Source organism: Ursus arctos, unplaced genomic scaffold, assembly GCF_023065955.2.
Source record: "Ursus arctos isolate Adak ecotype North America unplaced genomic scaffold, UrsArc2.0 scaffold_12, whole genome shotgun sequence".
Classification (NCBI taxonomy): Eukaryota; Metazoa; Chordata; class Mammalia; order Carnivora; family Ursidae; genus Ursus; species Ursus arctos.
This window is the reverse complement of record NW_026622786.1, coordinates 32620600-32647061: the sequence shown is the minus strand read 5'-3', so window position 1 is coordinate 32647061 and position 26462 is coordinate 32620600. Positions and strand designations below refer to the sequence as shown.

At 38.4% G+C, this 26462-nt stretch overlaps 1 protein-coding gene and 1 long non-coding RNA gene across 3 annotated transcripts; one reads left to right on the top strand and one right to left on the bottom strand.

Annotated features, from left to right (window-relative positions):
- Nucleotides 1–1647: 1647 nt before the first annotated feature.
- LOC113254434 (guanylate-binding protein 4-like) lies at nt 1648–20793 on the bottom strand. 2 transcript variants are annotated; one of them, XM_026497650.4, is made up of 11 exons: nt 20694–20793; nt 16569–16764; nt 12163–12290; nt 9889–9998; nt 9496–9692; nt 7226–7471; nt 6053–6333; nt 4477–4689; nt 3302–3404; nt 2770–2963; nt 1648–1921 (listed from the first exon to the last, which is right to left on the bottom strand). In XM_026497650.4, exons 2-11 carry the CDS (start codon nt 16756–16758, stop codon nt 1703–1705), a joined length of 1881 nt encoding a protein of 626 aa, XP_026353435.1. In that variant the 5' UTR covers nt 16759–16764; nt 20694–20793; the 3' UTR covers nt 1648–1702. The 2 variants fall into 2 exon arrangements, with proteins under 2 accessions (XP_026353435.1, XP_048076277.1); XM_048220320.2 differs by lacking the exon at nt 12163–12290 and having other exon boundaries at nt 20694–20768.
- Nucleotides 20387–25281, top strand: LOC130543436 (uncharacterized). The gene is made up of 2 exons (XR_008958787.1): nt 20387–20933; nt 21340–25281. It is a non-coding gene; the product is annotated as an uncharacterized LOC130543436 (long non-coding RNA).
- The last annotated feature ends 1181 nt before the right edge of the window (nt 25282–26462 follow it).

Here is a 26462-nt window from a genome sequence, read left to right as displayed (position 1 = left end):
TGTGCTTTCTAGACCCTGTTCTACTTGAGCAGACTCTTCCTGCTTCTCCATATTCTTATAACCTAGTCTTCTGTCAAATGTGTTGTTCCTTGCGAATCATGGAGGTGAGACAGGTAGCTGACAGTTTTACTTTACATAGCTCTTACTATCAGCAGACTTGATCAACTATATTTTCGACTTATAGTTCTGCACATTTTCAGTGGGGTTGTTTACCTCTCCTCATGATTTATAAGGGCTCCTTATAGCTTAATGAAATGTTCTCTCATTGGGATATAAATTGTGAATTTATATTCGTATTGCTATTTGTCTTCATTTTTATCTTTTCTATGAATAATTTCATTATTTTTATGTAGGTGAATATGTTAATCTTTTCTTTTTTATCATCATTTTCACACTGACAAAGCACTTTGCTACTATGAAACTATTTTTTAATCTTTTACAATTTAATTTTCATTTTAAAATCTTTGACACCTCTAAAATTTGTTTTAGAGGTTTATATGGTGAAAGGAAGACTCCAACTTTTTTTGTTTTCCAGATGGCTACATAGAGTCCAAATTCCATTTATGGAATATCCCTTATCCCTTCACTAACGTGAAGTGCCAGATTTATTATATAATAAATTTCTTTTCTGAATTTTTGTTGATGTCCAAACTTCAATACTATTTTATTGATGTTTGAATATTCAGGTGCCAGTACCACAGTGCTAATTGTTGGAATGTTTTAGCATATTATTGGAGACACCTTCCCCTCCTTATTTTTCTCTTTATAGAATTACATTGGATATTTTTGTTTGTAGTTTTTCGATGTACACTGTAAAACAAATTTGTCTACTTTCAAAACATGTTTGACATATTTGTTGGGATCACGTACATATATATGTGCATATACATACATATACACACATACCATATATGTCCTATAAGGATTGGTATATTTACTTTGGTTCGTTGTTACAAATTTTTGTGGTTTTTGGTAACATTTAAAATATATCTTTATGTGAATTTTAGGGCCACCTGGGTGGCTCAGTCGGTGAAGCAGCCGCCTTTGGCTCAGGTCATGATCCCAGGGTCCTGGGATCGAGCCCCACATAGGGCTCCCTGCTCAATGGGGAGCTGGCTTCTCCCTCTCCACCCCACTCGTATGTTCTCTATTGCTATCTCTGTCTCTCTCTCAAATAAATAAATAAAAATCTTTAAAAACAAACAAACAAAAACAAAAACAAAAATTAATTCATTCAATCAAAAATTAAGTTTGTCTTTTGTATGCTATGAACTGATGTTTTTTATAATCACTTTTTTTTTAAGATTTATTTATTTATTTGAGAAAGAGGGAGAGCACACAAGCAGGGGGAGGGGCAGAGGCAGAGCGAGCGAGAGAGAGAGAGAGAGAGAGAGAGAATGTCTAGCAGACAGCCCACTGAGCACAGAGCCCAATGCAGGGCTCCTTCTCACTAGAACTGAACTGACATAAAGAGTTGGATGCTTAAACAATTGAGCCACCCAGGCGCCCCATGTAATCACTTTTATTTTTAAACATAAATAAAATTGTGTGAAAATAAATAAAGTTGTGTGGAAGTGTGAAAATAAATAAAGTTGTGTGAAAGTGGCGCAACACATGTATTTAAAAAATGAGCACAGTATTACATTATTAAGACAAAAGAAGCCTCATTTTATAATATCCTTAACAAGAAATCTAAGCCTATTTAATTTTTTTCATTGAGAAATGTCTTCCCTTCACGGACTAGCTTAAAAATTTCAGGTAGTGCAACAATTAATACTTTCCCAGCCACTTCAATTGCGTTTGAAATCAACAGCGAATCTGTTTTTTTTGCTGTTTCAATTTCTTTTTTTAGTCGATTTATCTCCTTATTCAACTCCTCAGATTTCTTTCCAAATCTTTCATTAAGCAATTCTTCTTGGACCTATAAAAGGAAAAGAGTCCACTTTTGAAACTCCCCAATTACCAAGATTCAGTCAGCAGCAAATGTAGGTGTCTATTTTTCTACAACTTTAGATTGTTCTTTGGGGAAAATGAAGTGTCCATACTTTTTGACTGGATAATGAGAATATCCATGGTTTATAACTTCCTAAGATGTCCTCACCACCATCTCTCTGGGGGTGGGTAGGTGTTGGGGCTAGCGCAAACTTGAGAACTTTTCCCATCATGCACTCTAGCCCAAATGATGCTCTTTGGGTAGGAATACAATTTTAATTCTAATTAATTCTCAGATTCACTTGAGATTGCATGGCCACAACCATCTAATAAAAAGTGATTCTGTATAGAACATTGCTTATCAAGCTCTAGGTTGGACCAAGGAAAGATGTTCCTCTATGTTTTACAGTAATCCCAGGATATTCAGACAGATCTGGAAACAAACGCAGCAAGTTTTGGAAACTTTGGTGTCTTGCATTTCATATCAGACCTAATCGGATACTTTCAGGACAAAACAGATCTATTTCAGATCTCTCTAATGGTTCTATAGGACTAGAAGACAGACTCTACCCAATTGTGGTTCATGAGACCATTGCATAATCACCACAAATAGCAACCCACTTCCCCAAGGGATGTTACTTGTATACTCCAAAGTCTAGCACTCCAGAAGGGGCAGGAAGAATATGGCTTTAAGGGTTACAGCAGGATCCAGATGGACTGAGGCAGTTAGAAAATAATATGCCATTTGTGTTGCCCTCTTGGATCATGGTTTTGCTTAAAATTTTGTCCTTCTCTTCTGGAGGAATGAGGATCTGCCTGAATCCAGGCCAGACTTACCTGCAGATAATGCTTCAACGTTCTTTCCAGCATTACCCGAAAGTTTTCTCTTTCCTTCTTTATCTTCTCTTCCAGCTGGCCCAGGTTTTCATTGAAGCTCCTCTCCTGAGCCTCCATTTTTTGCCGTTGCTCATTTTCTTTCTGTTTTAGCTGCTCCTGATTTTTCTCAGCTGCCTCCTTTTGGGCCCGCTCCACTGCCCCATGAAAGTTTTTAAAGGGAACAAAAGAACAGGTCAGACCTGACCCTCCTAAACTCAGAGACTAAATTGACCTTGTAAAGGTGACTGGGAAATATCTAATTTCGCCAGATGGCCACACCACTGGCAGGTTTCTCAGTGTGAAGATATAGGCTCTGCCTGCTGGCTGATGTACAACTACCACTTGTCTTGTTATTTTCAGATTTGGTTGAAAAGAGCATGTGTTCTGTAGCAGGAGAGGAAACTCTTTATTGCAAGAAGGTCTTCTGGTCAGATCTGTCAGCAGGCACTGCAGGAACCTCCCATCCCACTGTCAGCCAAACCCTCCCCTATACCTGCTAAGGCCATGGCTCCCGTAGTGAGGGCTGTGTCTAAATGCACGATGGATTCCTCTATTGCTGCCTGTGACTGTAGGAAGGTCTGGAGGATCTCATTTGCCTGAGGAACCAACAAGGAGCAAATACATGTCAGGCAACAAAGATCTAGTCTCTCGCTATGGAAATAATTGTTCAGTAAAACTCCAAATGTGACCCCGTAAATTGTGTATCCCTAATTCCCATCCTTCTATGTCTACAGTATAAATTCCAAGTCTATTGATGATAATGGAAAAACTCCATCATAGTCTTCCTAGTTCTTGAGACCCCTTTTTCACTGATACCCCCCACCAAACCTCACCATGGGTTATAGCCAATCACACTCATAATTCTACAAATACATTATACCTATTGTTTATATGTATTTGGATATTCTTTTCTTCTTCCTGGAAGCTCTTCTAGCCTTTCTCAACAAAGCTGACATCCATAAATACTTCATCTTAAACTTCTAGGAACTACCTTCTGTATAATTTCCTAAACTGCCATCTGAGCTTTGAATGGCCACCAAGATACTGATCTGCCCTACCAGCTCTACCACTTACTGTTCATATGACCCTAGGCGATTTATTAACTTCTTTGTGCATTGCATTTCTCAAATGCATAATGTAGATAGTAGTATACCTAATTCATAATATTACTCTGAGGATTAAATTAATAATCCAACAAAAGCACTTAAGACCATGTGTGGTAAAGAAAGTTAGTGCTCAATGTGTTAACCATTCTTATTATCATCACCATCATTGTTAGTATCTTTGAATACCAGTATAACCTTTATCATACACTATCCACTTCACTATTTGTCTGTATCTCTGGTAAAATCCTCAGCATCTTGAGAGAAAAGTTGTATCTCTAATATTTGCATTCCCCAGGGACCCAGCCCAAATATTAAGACATGTTTCATAAATGAAAGAAATGTTTTGCTTCACCCGAATTCATGATTGTGAATCTTTTCTTTGGGAGGAATTATTTCCAGTCTCTACCTAATTAATTGTAGATGTAAAAACCGAAAATGTGGAATTATTGCCTTGCTCTGATTTTTCCCCATAATTGGTGCTGGAGTCTTAGATATTCACAAGGAACAAAAAAGACCACCTAACTCCACTCTACTGTTCAACCTCTTTCCTTTTATTCCTTACCTTAACTCCTTTCCTGGGCACCAGTTCATAGTCAAGTTCAACCTTTCTCTTTGCTTTTAAGTAGAGATCGTGTCCTCCACGAACAGAGAAAGTTTTTTTTGAAATGCTTCTCTTCAGAGGCTCTGAAAGCTGCTCCATTATAGCCTGACAATATTTGAAAGATGCATCTTCATTCTGCTGCAAGAAATCTTCCTTCTTTTTCTCGATGGTGTCCTGCCAGGGTAATGTAGAAAAATCCAATAGAAAGAGGCTTAGAAGGGAAAGTCCAATGTTATCCTCTTAGAATAAGCATCCGGATCACCTATGAGTAGATTGGAACATGGAACAGACCAGGAGTCAGAGACTTTTAGTCCTAGTTCTGACCAATTCTCTGTGTGACCTGTGGAAAGTCCCCTTACTTCCCTGGGTTGGAAGACATGAACTCCATGGTTCCTTCTGCTATAATATAATTAACAGTGATCAACCATCAACAATGGCAATAGGAATGTGAATTATGGCTGGAAGTAGAGTTTCCTCAGAGAATTTGTGTTGCTATAGATGAAAGTGCACATTCACCACCCTCCCAACTCAATCATCCGGTAATGACTAAAGCGTACTCTGAACAGAGTTTGGAACTCTTCACAAATTTTTCTAATAAGAATTTGAGTGTGTGAAGAAAAAGAAATAAATGTTTCCCCTGCTCTTGAAAATTACAATACAGCTGACTTTCTGGCACATCTTCAATATGAACAAAGAGGTTTTTTTCACTCATAGGCTGGTCATAGACTGAGACAAACTTCCAGCGAAGATGCCCATGGTAATTGTCCCCAAGAATTAAATTGTCCCCTAAGATTTTCTTCCTCGGATGTATACTCTTTACATAGTTCTGGATCCAGTGAATTTGATAAATTTTATTCCAGTAGTTAGGCTATATTATATGGTACAAGCTGACTTTAAGAAACGGAGATAACTAGAGGGTAGAGGTGGAGAAATCTTAGAAAAGAACATGAGCTCTTTTAAAGCAGAGAGTTTTCTGCAGGAAATCAAAAAAGCTAAAACGTGAAAAGAATGTGATGTGTCATTTGTTGGTTTGAAGTAGAAAGGAGAACATGGACGTGTATGAAAAATGCTTGTAGGAGCTGGAAGCACCCCCTGTCTGAAAGCCAACAAAAAAGGGAACATGAGTCCTACAATGAAAAGGAAGTGGATGCAGTCAACAACCAGAATGAACTTGGAGCCACTCCAGAGCCTGCAGCTGAGAGCTCATTTTGGCCAAAACCTTGTTTTCAGTCTGTGAGCAGACTATGAGCAGTTTCTGAGCAGAGTATGGTGCCATCCTATGCCTACCTTCTGACCTACAGAATGGTAAGTTTATATAAATTAATGGTAATTTTTTAAATGTACCAATAGAAAATTAATAAAATGCCCATCTTTTAGTAAAAAGGTGAACAGGAACGTGGTAGAGCCTTGTCACTCACAAGACCCAGGCTTTGTCAACCCTGAGAGGTAGATGAGCCATAGAGTAGAAAAAAAATGTACTCTAAGCATGAATCCAGAAGGGCAGGAATCAGGAAGGATAAATGCTAAGACACATTACCACCAGCTTTTTCTGGAACTCCCGCTTGTCATCCTTGAAGGAGTGCTCCATGAACACTGCAATGGCTTCCCTCTCACAGTCTGCATGCACATCCAGCAGCTCCTGGAGCGTGTCTGTGGGGAGCGTCAGTCGCTGGGCCATCTGCTTGCTGTAGTGGTCAGCTGCCTTCTGCACGGCCACTGAGTTCTCACGCTGAGCCAGAGTTGTCACCACGTTCTCTAAGCAAGGCACTGCTCCTTTCTTAATGGCATCTACATAGGCTTTCAATAGAGTCCCCAGCCCTGAATGAGCCAGGAAATTTGAGGATAAATACCAAGGTCTCAATCATTGGCTTATAGTCTTTATGGAGCATCATTCTAAGATCACAAAAAACCCCACCTTATTTACAAGGAAATTTTATTTTCTCTTCTTGGGAATCTATTCCTTTCTAACAGCATTACTGTTTTTCTGTTCTTTCTTTTATTGTTCTCCATTTCATCATATTACAATTTAAATGACCAATTATACAATATGCACATGGAAACCACTGGAAAAACGGTTTCCCATTCAATGAGAACGAAAAGGAATAGGTTATATGGGTGAAGTAATAGACACAGACAAGACCAGCTACATAATTTGTGTGGCCCGGTACAAAATAAAAATGTGAACTCCTAGTTGAAAATGATCGAGAAGTCAACAGGGATAGAGAATCTTAAAGCAAGTACGGGCCCATCTCCACTCAGGGTACTACAGGAATGCTTAAGTCACATGCCCACAAAGCCTGCCCTGCACATAAGATTACACACATAATTCTCTGTCTCAGTGGACTTGCAGGAACTCCTAGCTTCCTATTTATGGCCTGACTCATGTAAATTTGCAAAATAACTGCTTTCTCCTTAAAGACAAGAAGTTATCCCATAGGATTCCTCAATATACGGATGTCCTCTCTTTAACTGCAGCTTGCCTTTTTATGATTAGTGGATTAGGTTCCTGAGATATATTAAGTCTCAGCAGACCTTCACATAGGGAGACTTTAATCAATAAACACACATGGATATCTTTTCTTGCCATGAACATCTGCTTCTCCATAGTTACACACAGATGTGAACAAAATTACTGACAAATTCAGGGTATAATCAAAGCTCCACCACACACACTGACACAGAGACATGCTTTGGGACAAAGGTGACTCACGGCTCCCAGTGACAATGATTCCTTCTTTTAGGGTCTTGGTCTTTGTATGATTGAAAATATAGGTACAGAATTTCTTTGATTGCTCCTGGAAAGTACTGTCTAGCTTGTCTTCTGGCACCTTCTCAAGATGGAATAAGAGATTTCTGTCACTTGTAGGCCGGTCAAAGATGAAGCACTTCCGTTTTGGAAAGAACTGCCTGATACACTCCCTGGGCAAGTTGGAGTTCTGGATTTTGGGATTTGTGCCTGCAAAGGTGAAAAAAAAATTGATTACTGGAAAGTGGCCTTCAGGTAAGAGGGTCAGGACTTTCATTTCCAGGCGTCTTTGCATTATTGCAGCTCCTCTGCCTGTGAATCTCCTTTAACCCAATCATTTCAAATTAACCTGGGCCATCACCACAGGCAAGGAAATTCATTTCTGCATGAAGCAGAGCCGAGAAAATATGGGAGGAGAGGCATCAGTCCCAACTGAAGCAACTTATGGTTGGTTTCCTTAGCACTGTTAGGGAGTTTAGTGGTTGAAGTATTCATTAAATGTTTATCAAATGACTGATGAGTAAAAAAAATGGTGAGAATTCCTTTTGTGATTTGACTGTCCCCATATTAGATATGAAATATGGACCGTAAAATGAATTAATGCCAGAAAGAAGAGTAATATATTGCTTGTGAAAATATCAGGAGGAGGACTAATTATACCATGGTAAGAAAAACACTTCTAAAATTCAGAGTAGAAAAAAAAATCACACCAAGTAAATATGTTTGGAGTTTTTTTTTATCAGAAACATCCATAGGATAAGGTTAACTTAAAGGTAAGTGGAGACCTTAACACTGTCTATATCAAATTGTATCTGACTTGACAGAGCTTCACAGAATGATTTTGGGGGATATGTCAGATGTTCAATAAAAGTTCTTTGAAACAATGAATACATGAATGATGAAACAAAAATATTACTTCCAAGTGCCATCAGTTATTCACCTTGCTAAAATAAAATAAAAATAAACTGCATGTAAAATTTACATATAGTAAATTAATAATATTAAAATGGTAACATAATGTACAAGACTGAGAAAGAAGAACGCGAAATCATCAGAAAGATCAATGTAAATCTGCACGTCTTACTAGAAGGACATTTTTTTCTTCCTGGACACTTATTGTGTGAATATCCTTTCTCTGAAATTTGTAACTATCTGGGCACTAGTAAAATATTCATAGAATATTTCATAGAAACACGAAATGTACTTTTTAAATTAGGTCATTTAAATATGGTATATACATGCAAAAAAAATACTATTCAGTCTTAGAAAGGAAGGTATTCTAACATGTGCTACAGCATGAATGAATCTTGAGGACATAATGGTTAGTAAAATAAGCCAGTCACAAAAAGACAAGTAGTGTATGACTCCATTTGTATGAGGTAGCTATATGGAGACAGAGTAGAATGCGGTTGCCAAGGGCTGTAGGTGGGGGTATTAGGGGGTTAGTTTTTTTTTTTTTTTTAAGATTTTATTTATTTATTTGTCAGAGAGAGAGAGAGAGCACAAGCAGGGGGAGCAGCAGGCAGAGGGAGAAGAAGACTGCCCGCTGAGCAAGGAGCCCGATGAGGGACTCAATCCCAGGACACAGGGATCATGGCCTGAGCCAAAGGCAGACGCTTAACCTACTGAGGCACCCAGGTACCCCAGGAAGTTAGTTTTTAACAGGTACAGAATTTCAGATGGGGAAGATGAAAAACTTCTGGAGTGGGTGGGTAGTAATTGTTGCACAACAATGTGAATGTACTTATTGCCACAGAGCTATTAACTTAAAAATGGTTAAAATGGTAAATTTTATGTTTTTTCTATTTTTCCATAACAAAATTTAGGTCCTTTTATTTCTTGTGATTCTAGGTTTACCAGCATCTCATCTGATGAGCTATTTTTGTCCGTATGGAACAGAAGGAGCACATAACATGGAGCCCAAGTATGTGGGCCTTAGGAAGTTACAGCACTATAACCTAGAAAAATGTTTCACAAAACCTATTTGGCCTAAAATCATTTGGTTCAATATTGGTTCTTAAATTTCCTCGATGAGCTTGCTCTAGCAGCTGGAGTTTCACAAGTAATAACCTATGAAAAACAATCACCAAACGCCATTCAGCAATCACCCCTCACCATTAGACTGCATCTCAATCCGAGGTCAAACAAAAATTGAATTCAAGTGCTGACTGATAGGGCTTAGTTGATCCCACCCCTCTGTTGAAGCTTCCACCACCCAGACCATGATCTGAGACCTGTAATCAGCTTCAAGGCATCCTCCAGGTACTCGTCTTCGGTGATTGGGGTTTCATCTATCTTCAACTCCAGGGTGAAGTCCCGAACAGTCCAAACAAAGTCTGGAAAGAAACTCACAAACTCGGTGGAGTCCTCTACTTCCTCAGAGGTTGAGGAGGATTTTGCCCTGATTAGCTGTGTTAGTTCAGTCACATAGCTGAGAATTTAGCTAAGGAAGGAGAAATTATCTACACCACAATTTTCAGCTCATATTTAGAAACACATTTCATAAAAAATAACTCAATGTCCCATGTTCTCTTCTCCTCAACCATGACAATTAAGTCACAGGAAAGATGACATTACCATTCCTGTAAACTCAATGAAACTTGGTGGCTTGGTTTCTGGAAGGATACTGCAGCTGCTCCAGAGCCTGGTGGTTGATGGTGCCCATGCTGTTGTAGACCAAGGTGCTGCTCAGAAGCACAGCCAGGGCAAAGATCCATGAGTCATTCTTAGGGTCAACCTAGAAAGCACATTAGAGCAAAAGGCTAAAGAGGCCACTCTTCATTTACTTGTTAACATTTCCATTCCATAACACAGTGGCTGGAACATAGTAGGTGTGCACCAATAAACAGGAAATTAGTCCTATAGCAAATTTCATGTGTTGTGGTCAACATTAAAAACATAATGTTATTCAGTTAAATTCAATAGCTATTCATTGGGTTTCTTCTAAATGCCAGACAGTGCATTTGATTGGGTGGATGCAAAGTTCCATATGACGTTGACTTTCTGGGTTAGCTGCCCAGTAACTAAACATACAACTGCAACCAAGTTAATGATCTCTTCCAGGAGTAGAACCAAAAGCTAAGATATAAAAGAAAAACACAGTAAATCCAAAAATGAAAAAAAAAAAAAAAGCATCCTGTGAATTCTGAGCAAGATATTACATCTGACTGTGAAATGATGGCAGTAGGTAAAAAAAAAAATAGCTGGGTTGGGGTGCCTGGGTGGCTCCATTGGTTGTGCATCTGCCTTCAGCTCTGGCCATGAGGTCAGGGTCCTGGGATTGAGCCCTGCATTGGGCTCTGCACTTAGCAGGGAGTCTGTTTCTCCATCTCCCTCTGCCCTTCCCACTGCTCATATTCTCTCTCTCAAATAAATAAATAAAATCTTTTTAAAAATTCGAAAATAGCTGGGTTTTAAAGAAATGATGGAATTGCGGACTTGTGGAAATGAAGAGATCATGCAGATGAAAGGACCAACACAAGCCAAGTCAGAATTGAGAAGCAAAGTCATACAAAGGTGTAATTATTCCATTTGGCTGAAGCAATGTGTAAAAGTGTGGGAGTAGACAAAAAGGCTCGGAAGGAGATTCAGGATAATACATGACTGGCACTGAAGGCCAGGAAAACAGAATTACACACTACCTAAATCACACCACCTCTTCTCAATTTAGCAAGCTGTTCTGCTGCCATCAGTTGTTAATAATATAATATGTTTTGGTCCTTCAAACAAAAGCAATTAGATAGAAAGAAACAAGTTTGGGCCAAAATACAACATTTACATTATTAAGAGTCCCTCTTCATTTTTGGGGGGCAGAGGAAGGAGATAATTAGGGTAGATCTAATTCATTGGGAATTAAATTAAGGGGTTCTGTAATAGTATGTAAAAAGTTGTAGGATTTGTTGTTGTTGTTGTTGTTGTTTAGTGTGAAAATTTGCTGGTACATTCGAAGAAGGAATAAACTTACTAAAATTCAAACACGTGGTGAGATGAATTCATGAGGCCTAATAGGTATTGTTTTAGTTTCTCTTCTGTTTTTATTTTATACTTTATTTTATATGGAGGACTTTAAAACTTCTGAAGTTTTAAAACATTAAAATTTTTTTAAATTCAGAATTTCTAGATCTCTCCTTTATTTTGGGGGGGGGGCATTATTGGAATCGAACAATCTACCACTGCAACAATGTAGACTAAGACTTATATAAAGTAAGGAGAAACTACTGATCACACCTAACATTGTAAAGGCAACAAACCTACAAGTACCCTGTTTGCAATATTTTCCACTGGTCAAGATCATGCTTTTTAGAAGTCAGTGAAGAATTAACCTCTTAAGTCCAGAAACTTAGACTAAAATAATTATGAATGTTCCTGGAATAGCAAAGCTTTCCTGGGGTTTATTTAAATAGATTACTTTGTTTAAACCCTATTTTCAAGACTACTGTATTCAAAGTCACAAATTCATACACTTTAACTGGCAGTCCCATTGACCTGATGAGTTACAATTTAGAGAGTTCACATGTTATTTCACCAGGAAAGTTTAGATCTAATCCCTACCTAAAACGAGGTTGTATCCATGGCACCCTGTACCGATGGTACTAAGTACCTGATATCTCCCCAACTAGCCTCTGGGTCTTTCTTCACTGCAGTGTGTCTAGTACTTAGCAGAGAGCCCTGGATTTAGCTGCTTAATAAGTGTCATTAACCCTGCGTTAAAAATAAGATGAGTATCTTGCCTCAAAATAGCAAAATATTTGTGCTCTCAAGGAAAAAGTTCAAGGTAAGATAACTTAACCTCATTATCCATAATTTGCACCTGCTATTTGTGGGAATATGTCACAGAAGTGGAATTGAGGTGGTGAATTAATAGGCAAGAGCAAGGAAGTTTTCTCAACACCCTGCCTTACCTTTTTCACATCCCCCAGGCCCTCAGTGTCCAGAAGGATCAGGGTGTGGTTCTCCTTGGTGGAGTGGGGCACACACCACATCCAGATGCCCTTGGTTTCAGATCTCACTGTGGAGTTCAGTCGGAAACCTGCAAGGGAGGAGTCAACAACACACAGGGACAGAGGGTAGTCCAGGTTGCCCAGGAGCTACAGTGGTGAAACTTGTAAAAAAGAAAGGGCCCAATTGCACTACTGGGTATTTACCTCAAAGATACAGACGTAGTGAAGAGAAGGGCCATATGTACCCCAATGTTCATAGCAGCAATGTCCACAATAGCTAAATCGTGGAAGGAGCCGAGATGCCCTTCAACAGATGACTGGATTAAGAAGTTGTGGTCCATATATACGATGGAATATTACTCAGCTATCAGAAAGAACGAGTTCTCAACATTTGCTACAACATGGACAGCACTGGAGGAGATAATGCTAAGTGAAATAAGTCAAGCAGAGAAAGACAACTATCATATGATTTCTCTCATCTATGGAACATAAGAACTAGGATGATCGGTAGGGGAAGAAAGGGATAAAGAAAGGGGGGGTAATCAGAAGGGGGAATGAAACATGAGAGATTATGGACTATGAGAAACAAACTGAGGGCTTCAGAGGGGAGGGGGTTGGGGGAATGGGATAGACCGGTGATGGGTAGTAAGGAGGGCACGTATTGCATGGTGCACTGGGTGTTATACACAACTAATGAATCATCGAGCCTTACATCGGAAACCGGGGATGTACTGTATGGTGACTAACATAATATAATAAAAAATCATTAAAAAAAAATAATAATAATAAAAAAATAAATAAAAAAACGGGAAAAAAAAAAAAAAAAGAAAGAAAGGGCCCAGCAGGGAGAGGAGTTTTTTCCGTTTTAGTGACAGTCAATCTAACATTTATGCAGATTAAGGACTTTCTAAAGAAACCCTTTGGGCCCCCTATTCACCTTGCACCTGTACAGGTTCAAATAGGTCACATGACAGATTAACGTAAACTCTACAAATCCGTGTAGTTTTAGCTGACCCTTAAGAGGAAAGAAAAAGCATGCATCCCTAAGTAGAATTAGAGAGGGGGTGGAAATAAGAACTCTGTGTTTCTGGTTCACTCTTCATGTAGCATCTCCTTTTCCTTATCTGGGTTATTGTTAAGAGAAAGTCATCTAAATGGAGAAGACACTGACATAGGAAGGACAGCATTGAGTTGTCACTCGAATCCAGTTCTGTTGCAACAGTTGCCTAGTAGGAAAGCAGTGAGGACTCAGTCTTGAAATGTAGGCATGTTATCCATAACGTGAGGCTCTGAATGCCTAGATAAGTAGGCAGGATTTGTTAGATTAAAAAAATCCCTTAAGCTTTTGAGATGGACAGTAATAAAACCAAAAATATATTTAGAAAAATTGGTATGGTATTGGAATAGGGGAGTAATTTGGAATTGAGATTCTGAAGTCGTTAGAAGGCGTCTAGAATTTTAGAGCAGGGATGGGCTCAAGTGACCATGTAGTCCACTGGGAAATTGCCTTGTTATTATTTGATGTCATCTTGAGTAGCAAAGAAAAAGTACATTGTTGAAACTCCCTAGCTAATATTTATCTCTCAATTTTAAAAATTCTTTAATCCCTCAAATAAAACCTATGAATTCATTTGGGTCAGACAAGGAAGTGTTCTTCTCTGATTGATGGTCAAGAATTTTCCTTAAAGGAAAAATAAAGACTTGATATTTTGCTTAGAAACTAAAAGGAGATTGGAATGTAAAAGGGAAGAGAGAAGGAAGGAGAAACTATAGACTGAGAAAGGAAGGTGGGAGGGAAGAAAAGAGGGAGGGGAGGAGAGAGGGAGGGAAATGGATGGATGTGTGGGATCCTGAGAGTTTAGTGGACTGTGATTCAACCTCTAGTGGTGCTGAGCCAGACAGAAATTAATACATTTGAAAATAATAGTTGCATGTTCTAAAGAGACAGAAAGTCCTATAGGACAGTGGGGAAATTTTCCTAAAATATCAGTAAGAACCATAAGCAACAACTTAGTTAAACAACAACAAAACTCCACATCACGAAGCAATAAGAACATTCACAGTTCTCTGAACCATAGACTATGTTGACTCCAAATTATTATATTTATTTTTATAAAGGCTATAACATTGAAGAGAAAACTCAATGCTTGTCAGTAATTAGCACAATGGTGGATGTTGTACAAGTCCTAGAAGCCACTTTTAGACTTCTTGTAACTCTCGGGACATTTACCACTGATGATTCAAACATTGTACAATTAATCGAGTCTTTAGGCATTGATTCTCAAATAAAAAAGTATGCCTCAGTATCAGAACCAGCTAAAGTAACTAAATGCTGTAGACTTATTCTAATTTGCTGTAACCATGGAAGAAAGGGCTGAGATTTTAGATTTATTTATTTGAGAGAGAGAGAGGGAGCATGTGCAAGCACCTGTATGCTTGCACAGTTGGGGAGGCAGGGGCAGAGGGAGAGGGAGAGAATCTCAAGCCGACTCCCCGTTGAGCACGAAGGGCTGAGATTTTAAATTGATTAGTGTTTTTTTCCTCACATTTTATATGATTAATTACAGATGATAAAAAAAAAACCAACAATACTGTGGGGCACCTGGGTGACCCAGTCGGTTAAGTGTCTAACCCTTTGCTTCAGCTCAGGTCGTGATCTCATGGTCATGAGATGGAGCCCCGTGTCAGTCAACACACTCAGCACAGAGTCTGCTTGAGATTCTCTTTCCCTCTGCCCCCTCCCACTCATTCTCTCTTTCTCTTTAAAATAAATAAATCTTAAAAAAAAAAGAATGTTGTGGATTAGGTAAAACTTTTAGATTTTATGAAGTTGGTGGAGGAAGGAAACAAAGGAGAAATAAAATTTTTTGCAGTAAAAAAATAGGAAATATGCACAGCAAATAAATGTGAAAAGGTTCTTAAATTGATTTATAATGAGATATATGCCATATGACTATACAGTTACCAGATGGTAATAAGGGTGTGAAAAAATCTCCATGACTGCTAATAATCATGTAAATTGAACTTAAAGTTTGAAAAGCTGTTTGATATTATCTGGAAAGGCTGAAAACATACGTACTCTGTGATCTTGCAAGTTCATTTCTGCGTATAATCAACAGGGGAAGGTTGAGTACGTGTGTACCAGAATATAAGTACAAAAACATTTATGAGAGCTGAATTCATAAACAATAAAATCTGGGACCAATAACAACATTCATTAATAATAAATGGAGAAAAAACTGTGACATCTTCATACGATTCCACACTATAAAGCAGTTAACATAAATAAATTACATATACATACAAGAAAGTAGGTGATTTTTATAAACTCCTTGATGAGATAAATGACATGCGAAAGAATGCATAGAGTATAATTCCGTTTATATAAACTTATTTTTTTTTAAGATTTTATTTATTTGACAGAGAAAGACAGCCAGTGAGAGAGGGAAAACAGCAGGGGAGTGGGAGAGGAAGAAGCAGGCTCATAGCAGAGAAGCCTGATGTGGGGCTCGATCCCAGAACGCCGGGATCACGCCCTGAGCCGAAGGCAGCCGCTTAACGACTGCGCCACCCAGGCGCCCCCGTTTATATAAACTTAAAAAGCAGACCAAATTAAACTTTTTTGAAACCCATAGACTATAAAACCATCTTTAAAAAGCAAAGAAGAAGTGACATGAAAATGAAAAACATTGGTGAGCCCTATTTGGACTTTCAGTGTTGGTAATGTTTAACTTCTTGACCTGAGCAGTGATTACGAAGGGGATCACCTTTCATTTAATAACTTTATAGTACGTGAATGTTTTATACACTTTTCTGTGTGTGTTATAGTTTACACATTAGAAAATACTGAATACAGAAAGAAAAGGAGTGTAATTTATCAAACTTTTGTTATGAAATGGAACAATAAAATGAATCTTCGCTCCTCTGAGATTTGGGAATAACAGGTTTTCCCCTCTTTCCTCTCTTTCTCTTCTTTCCTTCCTCCTTTTCTCTATCTTTTAAAAATATGACACAATAAAATACATTTTTATGCGGCTGGGAATGATCATGTAGTTTGGGCAAAAGTGATGCAAACGAAAGGAACGGAAGGGAGCACGGCAGAGGCTAAGCTGATGAGAGTGGATGGGACCCAGACGACAAGTAGAAGGATCTATTGACAGGGTTGGGAGACTCTTCTTTTTTACTAGATAAAAGAGTAAGATTTTGTGGACAAATGGGTTGAAGTTGTAAATTTGGTGGTGAGAATTAGAATTTTTCTTCAGTGGGAGGAGTTAGGCTCTTCCGTACGATGATACTAGAAGAAGCATGACCAGTCTGTACTAGCAATGATTCCAGGCAAATGGCCCCAGTCCCAGGACAACACTTACCATGGTTCTGTCCTACCAGGCGGTTCATCAGGTAGGATTTTCCTGTCCGAGACAGCCCTGCAATGGCCACCACCACCACAGGCTGAGATATATTGTTAAGAATCTCTAGTGCTTCTGGATTCACCGTCAGCTGCTCCTTCTGGTTTTCTACCAGGCAAATGGGGGCCGGAGTGGTGAGTTCAGATGCCATGGCAACCTGTAATCCAGAGGAGCTTGTTCAATATAACACAAGATCCCAAAGTCCCCTCTAATGGTCATACAAATGACACACATATCAGCTTTCTGCGTATGGAATATACACACCATTTCCAAGGAAAAAGTATGTACCCTAGTTAGTGTGTCAAAGCTTGGTACAGAAGCCTCACATCTCTTATCTTACTGATCTTAAAGTGAATCTTAAAATCACCATAGACAGGGGATGCATAAAATGAATACAATGAGGAAAGCAAAGGACTTTGCTTTGAGAAAACTAACTTTTGGGGGTGAGGCAGAATGAAACATGAAGATAGATGAGAAGAGTAGTCAGAAGAGTTTCTAAGAGTTCCAGGACAACATGGCGGCTCATCAATTCTGCAAATATTTATTGAGTGCTGCATGTGCTGTACTGTTCTAGGTGCTTGGTATCCAGAAGCGAACAAATGGATAAAACTCTCACCTCGTGGAGCTCTAGTCTAGTAGGGGCAGCCAGGTAATTAACAAAACAAATGAGCTAAGATATGTGTTAGATGATGGTAAGTGGTCTGGAGAAAAGTAAGCAGGGGATGATATATGCAGCAATGGATAGGGGTTGTTGGGGGTTGAATTACATACAGAATATTCCGAAAAAGAGACAAAATGGAGGTAATCAGTGCCTGTGATGAGGGCAGGTTTTGTGAAAGGGCAGTAACAGGAGGCAGATTGGTTGGGGGAGTGAGCGTAAAAGAAGGAAGAAGAAATAATAATGCAGCTTGCCTCGACATGCAAGACCTTTATACATAGTGCTTAAAGAAATACATGGGTCCAGGATTCATTCATGTAACTGAAAAACATTTCTCATTTATAAGTTTACAACAAAGAACGCCAGTCATAAGGATGTTTGAGGATCTTCCCAGATCTGACAGAGTCCCACATCTGAGCTAGATTCTGACTTGATTGTTCTCATCTAAATGAATGGAATATTCCATCATACCAAAAGATAGAGACCAGCCAAAGAACATTTGCTGTGCCTTTATTCTAAGATAATGCTTAGTAACATTCACATGTCCCCACACTGTTTCCAGCCCTCTGCCTAACGTGGGGTTACTCGAATAGTCGTTCAGGCAGTATGGGACCCGAAGTGGTAGGAGCTCTCATGTACAAAGGTGCTCCTATGAGGACATGCCCACAAGCAAGTCAATGCTCATTGGGCTTAATTGAGCACCTCCTTCAAGAGAGAGAAGTGAACTCACCACTCTGGATAATATAATCCTGTAAGGTTTGGGACAGGAGGTGATACACAATTACAATTTTCTTATTTGGTTTGAGACACTAAGTGAAATATCAGTCTGCAACTAAGCATGATTTCTGGATAAAGAATACATCGTTACATAACTTTCAATATTATATTTGCTCTCCACATTTTGCGGGAATAAAAAATATTGTCCATTTGTTTCTTCTGAGAAGCAGAAATGATTAACTACACGGCAAATATCCATGAATTTTCAGGCACATAAGGGATTTGTCAAAGGTGTTGGTAATAGACAGGGAGATGTAGAGCACAGCTGAAATTATAGCAAGAGTGAGGAGATAAGATTGAGAGAGGCAGAGAGAGAAAGATTGAAGATCCCAGAGAGAAAGGGATGACTGACAAATTTAAAGACAAGACAGCATCATACTGCATGTTTGGAGCTCAACTGCCTGGGCACAAATACTGAATCCATACTTTACAAGCTGTGTGTACTGGAAAGATACCTCTCTGTGCCTCTGTTTTCTCATCTGTGAAACAGGAATTCTTATAGTAACTAAATTGTAGGGCCAGTAGAAAAAAATATCCTAGAACACATACATACAGAACACTTAAAATTATATTTCATACCTAATAAATGCTATGTAAGTATTGCTTAAAAATAAGTATCAAAGGGGTGCCTGGGTGGTTCAGTCAGTTAAGCATCTGCCTTTGGCTCAGGTCACGAGCTTAGGGTCCTGGGATCAAGCTCCGCATCAGGCTCCTGGCTCAGCAGGGGTTCTGCTTCTCCCTCTCCCTAGGGCCCCTCATCCCTGCTCATGCTTGCTTGATCTCTCTCAAATAAATAAATAAAATCTTTTAAAAAAAATAAGTATCTAAGGAGGCAAGGAGGGTGAAATTCCAGAAGGCAAAGAATTAGTTTGGGTAGAACCCAAATTCTTTCCCACGAGTAAAAGCTGGTGTGAAGGAGACAAGGATTACCACAAGCAAATTGTCCCATGAGAAGCCAGAGTTGGGAGAGGCAGAGCCAGCACAAACCACTGACTAGAAGGGCACTGTGGCCAGTGTCAGGCAGGGGCGACCGAGGGACGTGCGGGGATGTTAGTACAGATTTTGGAGGGAGACAGCTGTGCTTCAGCACCTAGAGTTCTAATCATCTACTGCCTGGGAGACCTTGAAAAAGGAACCTACCTCTGTAAATCTTGACTTTCTTATCAGTATTACAGGTAAAAAAAGAAAAAAGGTCATTCCTGCTTAATTCATTACGATACAGGGCAATAACAAAAACTTCGCAGTACATTCAATTTTCCACAGTTAATGTACTGTTTCTACAAGGAGCCGGTGAAGCCACAGAGTGTTGAAACAAGTTCTGTGTCAATAGGTTCTGTAACCTGGGAATTACCGAGAAATACTAGGGTAACAAATACTTTTTGTCAAAAAATTCAATTTGATTCTTAACAGACTTCTGCACAATTTCTCTTCTTTTCTATGGATGAGCGGGAGAAGAGATTAGAAGTAAAACATGAGCCTTGTAATACTGTATCAGGAGGAAATGTAGAGTTCTCATAGTTAATATTTTTCTTTCTTTTTTTTTTTTAGATTTTATTTATTTATGTGACAGAGAGACAGCCAGCGAGAGAGGGAACACAGCAGGGGAGTGAGAGAGGAAGAAGTAGGCTCCCAGCGGAGGAGCCCAATGTGGGACTTGATCCTGATCCCGAAACGCCGGGATGACGCCCTGAGCCGAAGGCAGACGCTTAACGACTGCGCCACCCAGGCGCCCCTCATAGTTAATATTTTGAAGAGCTTTGGGGAAGAGATGATATGACAAAGTGATTAAAAAATTTTTTTAATGCAAAGCAGGACTGTGGTAGCAAGGCAAGAAGCTATTCATCTCAAAATAAACAAGTAGAATGAGATAGTTCTATTATATATAGCTATATGATCATTGGTTTCCTAAATTACTGTCTGTAAGAGTTCTCTGGAGTGATGCTTAAATGCTCAAAACCTGTATTTTAAATAATACTGCCAGTTATTATTTGTGGGGATTGTGCATTTAGAAACAGTGCATGATGAACAAACCATATAGTTAGGTCATACAGTTATTTTTAACAGTTGATTAACAATGGATTAGGAAGAATGCCATTGAATTATTCCATGTAATATAGCTTTGTAGTATCTTCAGAATATTGCATGTTATTAATAGAAGAACAATCGACGATCCAAACTTTAGATTTCAAAGGTCTCTAAGGTAAGGATCATCTTTTTGTTTTTCCAAAGCCCAGCAGGGCGCAGGCAGGACCTGTCCGAGGAGGAAGGGCGTTGGGAAGTGGAGGGAGCGACCCCACCCAGCGCCTCTGCGACAGGGTCGACTGGGTCGGGGGTTTAGTCTTTCAGTCTGAGAAAGGACTTCAGCCCCCTTTCTGTGGCTGCAGTAGGATGCACTCCTTCTGTGCAAGGCTTTTTATGGAAACCTGGAGGGACGACCGAAGAGGAGCAGCTCATTCCGGGGACACGCGGGCGCGCGCGCTGTCGCTTTGCAGGCAAAGCAAAACGTCCCAAGGGCCACACACTATCGGGCACCCTCGCCGTTCTTTTGCTGTCTTTGCCACCTGCCAGCGTGGAATCTGCGCTTGGGAATTTGTTCTTGTTGTTAGTTAACGGATATATGCATGGAAGACCAAGTTTAGGAGCGAACTTACCTAGGGCGGGCGCTGCAGTCAGGGGACAAGTTCTCAGCTGCCCTCTCCTATCCTTTCGCGCTCCTGCGTCTGGCTTCTACGGATACGGACTGTTCTCTTTAGAACTTACAACAAACCGGATATTACAGCCATGCTTTTCAGGTTCGGGATGGAGGCCGAAATCGAAAGAACACGCTTTATTCGTCTTCCATCTATGTGGGTTTTCACTTCTAGCCGTCGGGATACTTGAGTGTGAATGAGGTGAAGTAGAAAATCCTCGCTTCTTCCACACCCGTCCCTCCCGCACAGTTGGCTTAGGTTTTCTCGGCCCCCCTGTAAATACAGAGCAGTGGGAGTGAATGTGAGCAAAGTAGGTTGAGAATATTTCAACAACCTGTTCCTCAGGGGTACTTTAGCAGGGAAGAGGTTTTTGTTTGTCTGTTTTAAGTTTTTACTTGATTACTTCTTATCTCACCGCTTTTTTGGGAAAAAAAAAAGGTTTCTTGGTATTAACATAAGTATTTAAAAAATACAACAAAATGCAGATGTATACATATAAAATTAGGGGATATATATGCACATAATTTAGAAATTATTATTTTATAGTTCAGAAATAATCACTATTATTTTAAGTCATATTTTATCTTTTTTTTTTTTTTTCCTCTAGGGTGGATGCAGATTTTGGAAAACTGGAGCTTAGACATTTTGGGGGTTCTCTTAAATACCAAGAAAATTTCACAAGTAGATATTTCTTTAAAATGAGCAAAGAAATAAGAACAAAAAATGTAAAAACCTAACATACTACAAACATTTCTTTCTGTTTTCATTTTTTCTCAGTACTCCCTCTAGTATTTGAACTTTAGTATGAGCAATAATTCTGAAAAAATAACAAAAAAATATGAATCTAAGGCATTCCATGGTATTGAGCTACAGAACTGGACTGTGTAATCAATTACTCTTTTACTACAATGTGTTGCCTTCTGGATGGGTATAGATAGGAGCCATGCCATGGAATCTCTGTGAGCTTTGGTTCATTGTCTGCTTTCCTCTGCCTAAAATGTTCTGAGTGAATTAAAAAGACAGTGAGAGTATTAATTACATTTTTGCTAATGTTTGTGTGAAATTGGCTTTTTGAAAATAACATGGTAAAAACTAAGTACTAAGAGATGTTAGAGATTCATTGTTTATAATACTATCAAAAATTATTCCCTAAAATCAGATGTGAATCAAGAAAGCTGTTACATGGAATGCAATATCAGAAAACAAATTTGTAATCGTCAGTTTTAAATAGACCCATTTCCTTTGATGTAATGGAATGTGACCAATCACATTTATTTTTAATTGTGGTAAAATATGTATAACATAACTATCTTAACTATTTTTTCAAGTGTACAGTACAGTGTTAAGGATATTCGCACTGTTGTGCAATCTCCAGAACTCTTTTCATCTTGCAAAACTGAAATTCTATACCCAATAAATAGTAATTCCCAATTTTCCTATCAGTCCCTGACAACCACCAGTCTACATTTTCTTTCTATGAATTTGACTACTCTAGATATCCCATATAAGTGGAATTATAGTGTTTGTCTTTTTGTGACTGGTTTATTTCACTTAGCATGATGTCCACATATTGTAGCATGTGAATTACCTTCCTTTTTTAGGCTGAATAATATTCCATTATACATATATACCACATTATGTTTGTCTTTTCATCCATTAATGGACATTTAGGTTGCTTACATCTCTTGGCTATTTTGAATAATGCTGTAAACATGGGTGTGTAACTCTCTTTAAGATCCTGATAAAAAGCTTCTGCACAGCAAAGGAAACAGTCAACAAAACTAAGAGGCAACCCACGGAATGGGAGAAGATATTTGTAAATGACATTAAGATAAAGGGCTGGTATCCGAGATCTATAAAGAGCTTCTCAAACTCAACACCCAAAAAACAAATCATCAAGTCAAGAAATGGGCAGAAGACATGAACAGACACTTCTCCAAAGAAGACATACGAATAGCTAACAAACACATGAAAAAATTCTGAACATTATTAGCCATCAGGGAAATTAAAATCAAAACCACATTGAGATACCACCCTTCACCAGTTAGGATGCAAAAATGAACAAGGCAGGAAACAACTAATGTTCGAGAGGATGTGGAGAAAGGGGAACACTCTTACACTGTTGGTGGGAATGCAAGTTGGTACAGTCACTTTGGAAAACAGTATGGAGGTTCCTCAAAAAGTTAAAAATAGAGCTACCCTATGACCCAGCAATTGCACTACTGGGTATTTACCCCAAAGATACAGAGGTAGTGAAAAGATGGGGCAATGCACCCCAAAGTTCATAGCAGCAATGTCCACAATAGCCAAACTATGGAAGAAGCTGAGATGCCCTTCAACAGATGAATGGATAAAGAAGATAAGGTTCATATATACAATGGAATATTACTCAGCCATCAGAAAGGATGAATATCCACCATTTGCTTCGACATGGGTGGAACTGGAGGAGATTATGCTAAGTGAAATAAGTCAAGCAGAGAAAGACAATTATCATATGGTTTCACACATATGTGGAACATAAGGAATAGCATGGAGGACATTAGGAGAAGGAAGGGAAAAACAAAAGGGGGGAAGTCAGAGGGGGAGACAAACCATGAAAGACTATGGACTCCAGGAAACAAACAGGATTTCAGAGTGAGGTGTGGTGGGGGGATGGGTTAGCCCAGTGATGGGTATTGAGGAGGGCATGTATGGCAATGAGCACTGGGTGTTACACACAAATAATGAATCATGGAACACTACATCAAAAACTAATGAAGTACTGTATTGTGATTAACATAACATAACATAAAAAAAAAAAGATCCTGCTTTCAAGGCTTTTGGATATATACCTAGAAATGGTTTTGTTGGGTCATATGGTAGCTCTTTTTTAAGTTTTTTAAGGCACTCCCATACTGTTTTCCATAGTACCTGCACCATTTTATATTATCCCCAACAGAGCATGAGGGTTCTAATTATTCTAAATCCTTACTAACACTGGTCATAGTCTTTCTTCCTTTTTTTGATATGAGCCATCCTAATGGGTGTGAGGTGAAGTTGTGGTTTTGATTTGCATTTCCCTGATGATTAGTGATCTTGAGCATCTGTTCATACCCTTGTTGGAAATTTGTATATCATCTGTGGAGAAACGTGTACTCAAGTCCTTTCCCCATATTTAAAATTGGGTTGTTTTTTGCTGTTGCGTTGTAGGTATTCTTTATATATTCTAGATATTAACCCTTCATCAAAAATATGGTTTGCAAATATTTTCTCCCATTCTGAAGATCATGTTTCATTCTATTGTATCCTTTGATGCACAGATATTTGACATTTTTAATTTTAATATACTTTTTTTGCCTTTGTCTTTTGTGTCATATTCAAAGAAATCATTGTCAAATCCAATGTCATGAAGCACTTTCCTTATGTTTTCTTTCCCTCTGTCATAATTTTAGGTCTTATGTTTAGGTATTTGATTAATTTTAAATTATTTTTTTGCATATAGTGTATGGTAAGGATCTAATTTCATTCTTTTGCATGTGGAAATGCAGTTTTCACAAAACTGTTTGCTGAAAAGACTGTTCTTTCCCATTAAATGGTCTTGGTACATTATTGAAAATCATTTGACCATATAAGCCAGAATTTATTTCTAGGCTCTCTATTCTCTTACATTGGTCTATATGTCATTATTTATGCCAGTATCACACTGTTTTGATTGTAGTTTTAAAATCAAGAAGTGTGAAACCTCCAACTATATTGTTTCTCTTCAAAATTGTTTTGGCTATTCTGGGTCCCTTGAGATTCCATGTAAATTTTAGGATGTTGTTTATTACACTTTGTTGTTTAAATGTGTTTCTGTTTCTGCAAAAAATGCCATTGAGATTGTGATAGGAATTGTACTGAATCTATAGATCTCTTTGGATGGTCTTGATAATTTAACAACACTAAATCTTGCAATCCATGTACACAAGATGTCTTTCCATTTATTGTTGTCTTCTTTAATTTATCTTTATTTCATTTGTGACAGAGAAGAAGAGAGAAAGGGAGTGAGAGTGAGAGAGAGCATAAGCAGGGGTAAGGGCAGAGGGAGATGGAGAAGCAGACTCCCTGATGAGCAGGGAGCCGGACATGGGGCTTGATCACAGGATCCCGGGATCATTACATGAGCCGAAGGCAGACACTCAACTGACTGAGCCACCCAGACACCCATGTCTTCCTTAATTTCTTTCAGTAATGTTTTGTAGTTTTTGAGTGTATAAGTCTTTAGCTTCCTTGTTTATTCCTAAGAATTTATTGTTTTTGGTGCTATTTTTAAAAAAGATTTTATTTATTTATTTGCGAGAAAGAGAGCATGAGCAGAGTGAGAGGCAGAGAGAGAGAAGCAGACTCCCTGCTGAGCAGAGAGCCCAATGCTGGGTTCAATCCCGGGACCCTGAGATCACAACCTAAGCCAAAGACAGACACTTAACAGACTGAGCTACCCGGGCGCCCCTGTTTTTGGTGCCGTTGTAAATGGAATTATTTTCTTAACTTCCTTTACAATTTGTTTGTTGTAAGCTTATAAAAATGCAACTGATTTTTAGTGTTAATTTTGTATCCTGCAACTTTGCTGAACTAATTAATTGTGACAATTTTTATGTGTGGAACATTTAGGGTTTTCTATATATAAGATTATATTGTCTTCAAACAAGGATAATTTTATCTCCTTCTTTCCAATTTCAGCAGCTATTATTTCTTTTCCTTGCCCAATTGTTTGGCTAGGACTTCCAATACTATGCTGAAAAGAAGTGGTAAAAGTGAGGTTCTTTGTCTTTTTCCTGATCTTAGAGGAATATCAGTTTTCTACCTTTGAGTATGATGTTAGCTGTGGGCTTTTCATATGGATGAAAAGTATGTTGAGGTAGTTTTCTTCTGTTCCTGGTTTGTTGTGTTTTTATCATGAAAGGGTGTCAAATTGTGGCAAATGCTTTTTTGCATCAATTGGTATTTTTAGGTGGTTTTCTTTCTCTTTTTGTTTATATGGTATATTACATTGCTTGATTTTTACATGTGAACCATCTGTGCATTCCAGGAGTAAATCTCACTTGGTCACGACATATAATCCTTCTAATGTTCTTTTGAATTTTGTTTGATAGTATTTCATTGAAGACTTTTGTCTAAATATTCATCAGGGATATTGGTCTGTAGTTTTCTTGTTTGTTTTGAGTATAATTGACACAATGTTACATTACTTCCAGATGTACAACAGAGTGATTCAATTTCTCTGTATGTTTGATGTCTGGTTTTAATATCAGAGTAGTATTAGACTTATAGAATGAGTTTAGAGATGTTCCTTCCTGTAAAATTTTTTGGAAGAGTTTGAAGAGGATTGGTTTTACTTCTTCTCTAAAGAATTTAATTTAATGGTATTTGATAGAATTCACCAGTGAGGCCATCTGGTCCTGAGCTTTTCTTTGTTGGGAGGTTTTTGATTAATGATTCGATCTCCTTGCAAGTTAGAAGTCTGTTCAGATTTTCTATTTCTTTATGATTCAGTCTTGGTGGGCTTTGCGTTTCTAGGAACTTATCCATTTCATGTAGGTTATTTAATTTGTTGGCATATAATTTTTCATTCTTTATAATCCTTCTTATTTCTGTAAAATTGGTTGTAATATCTCCTCTTTCATGTCTGATTTTAATTGAGTCTTCTCTCCTTTTTTCTTAGCTAGTTACTTTACCTAAACATTTGTCAAATTTGTTGACATTTTTGGAAAA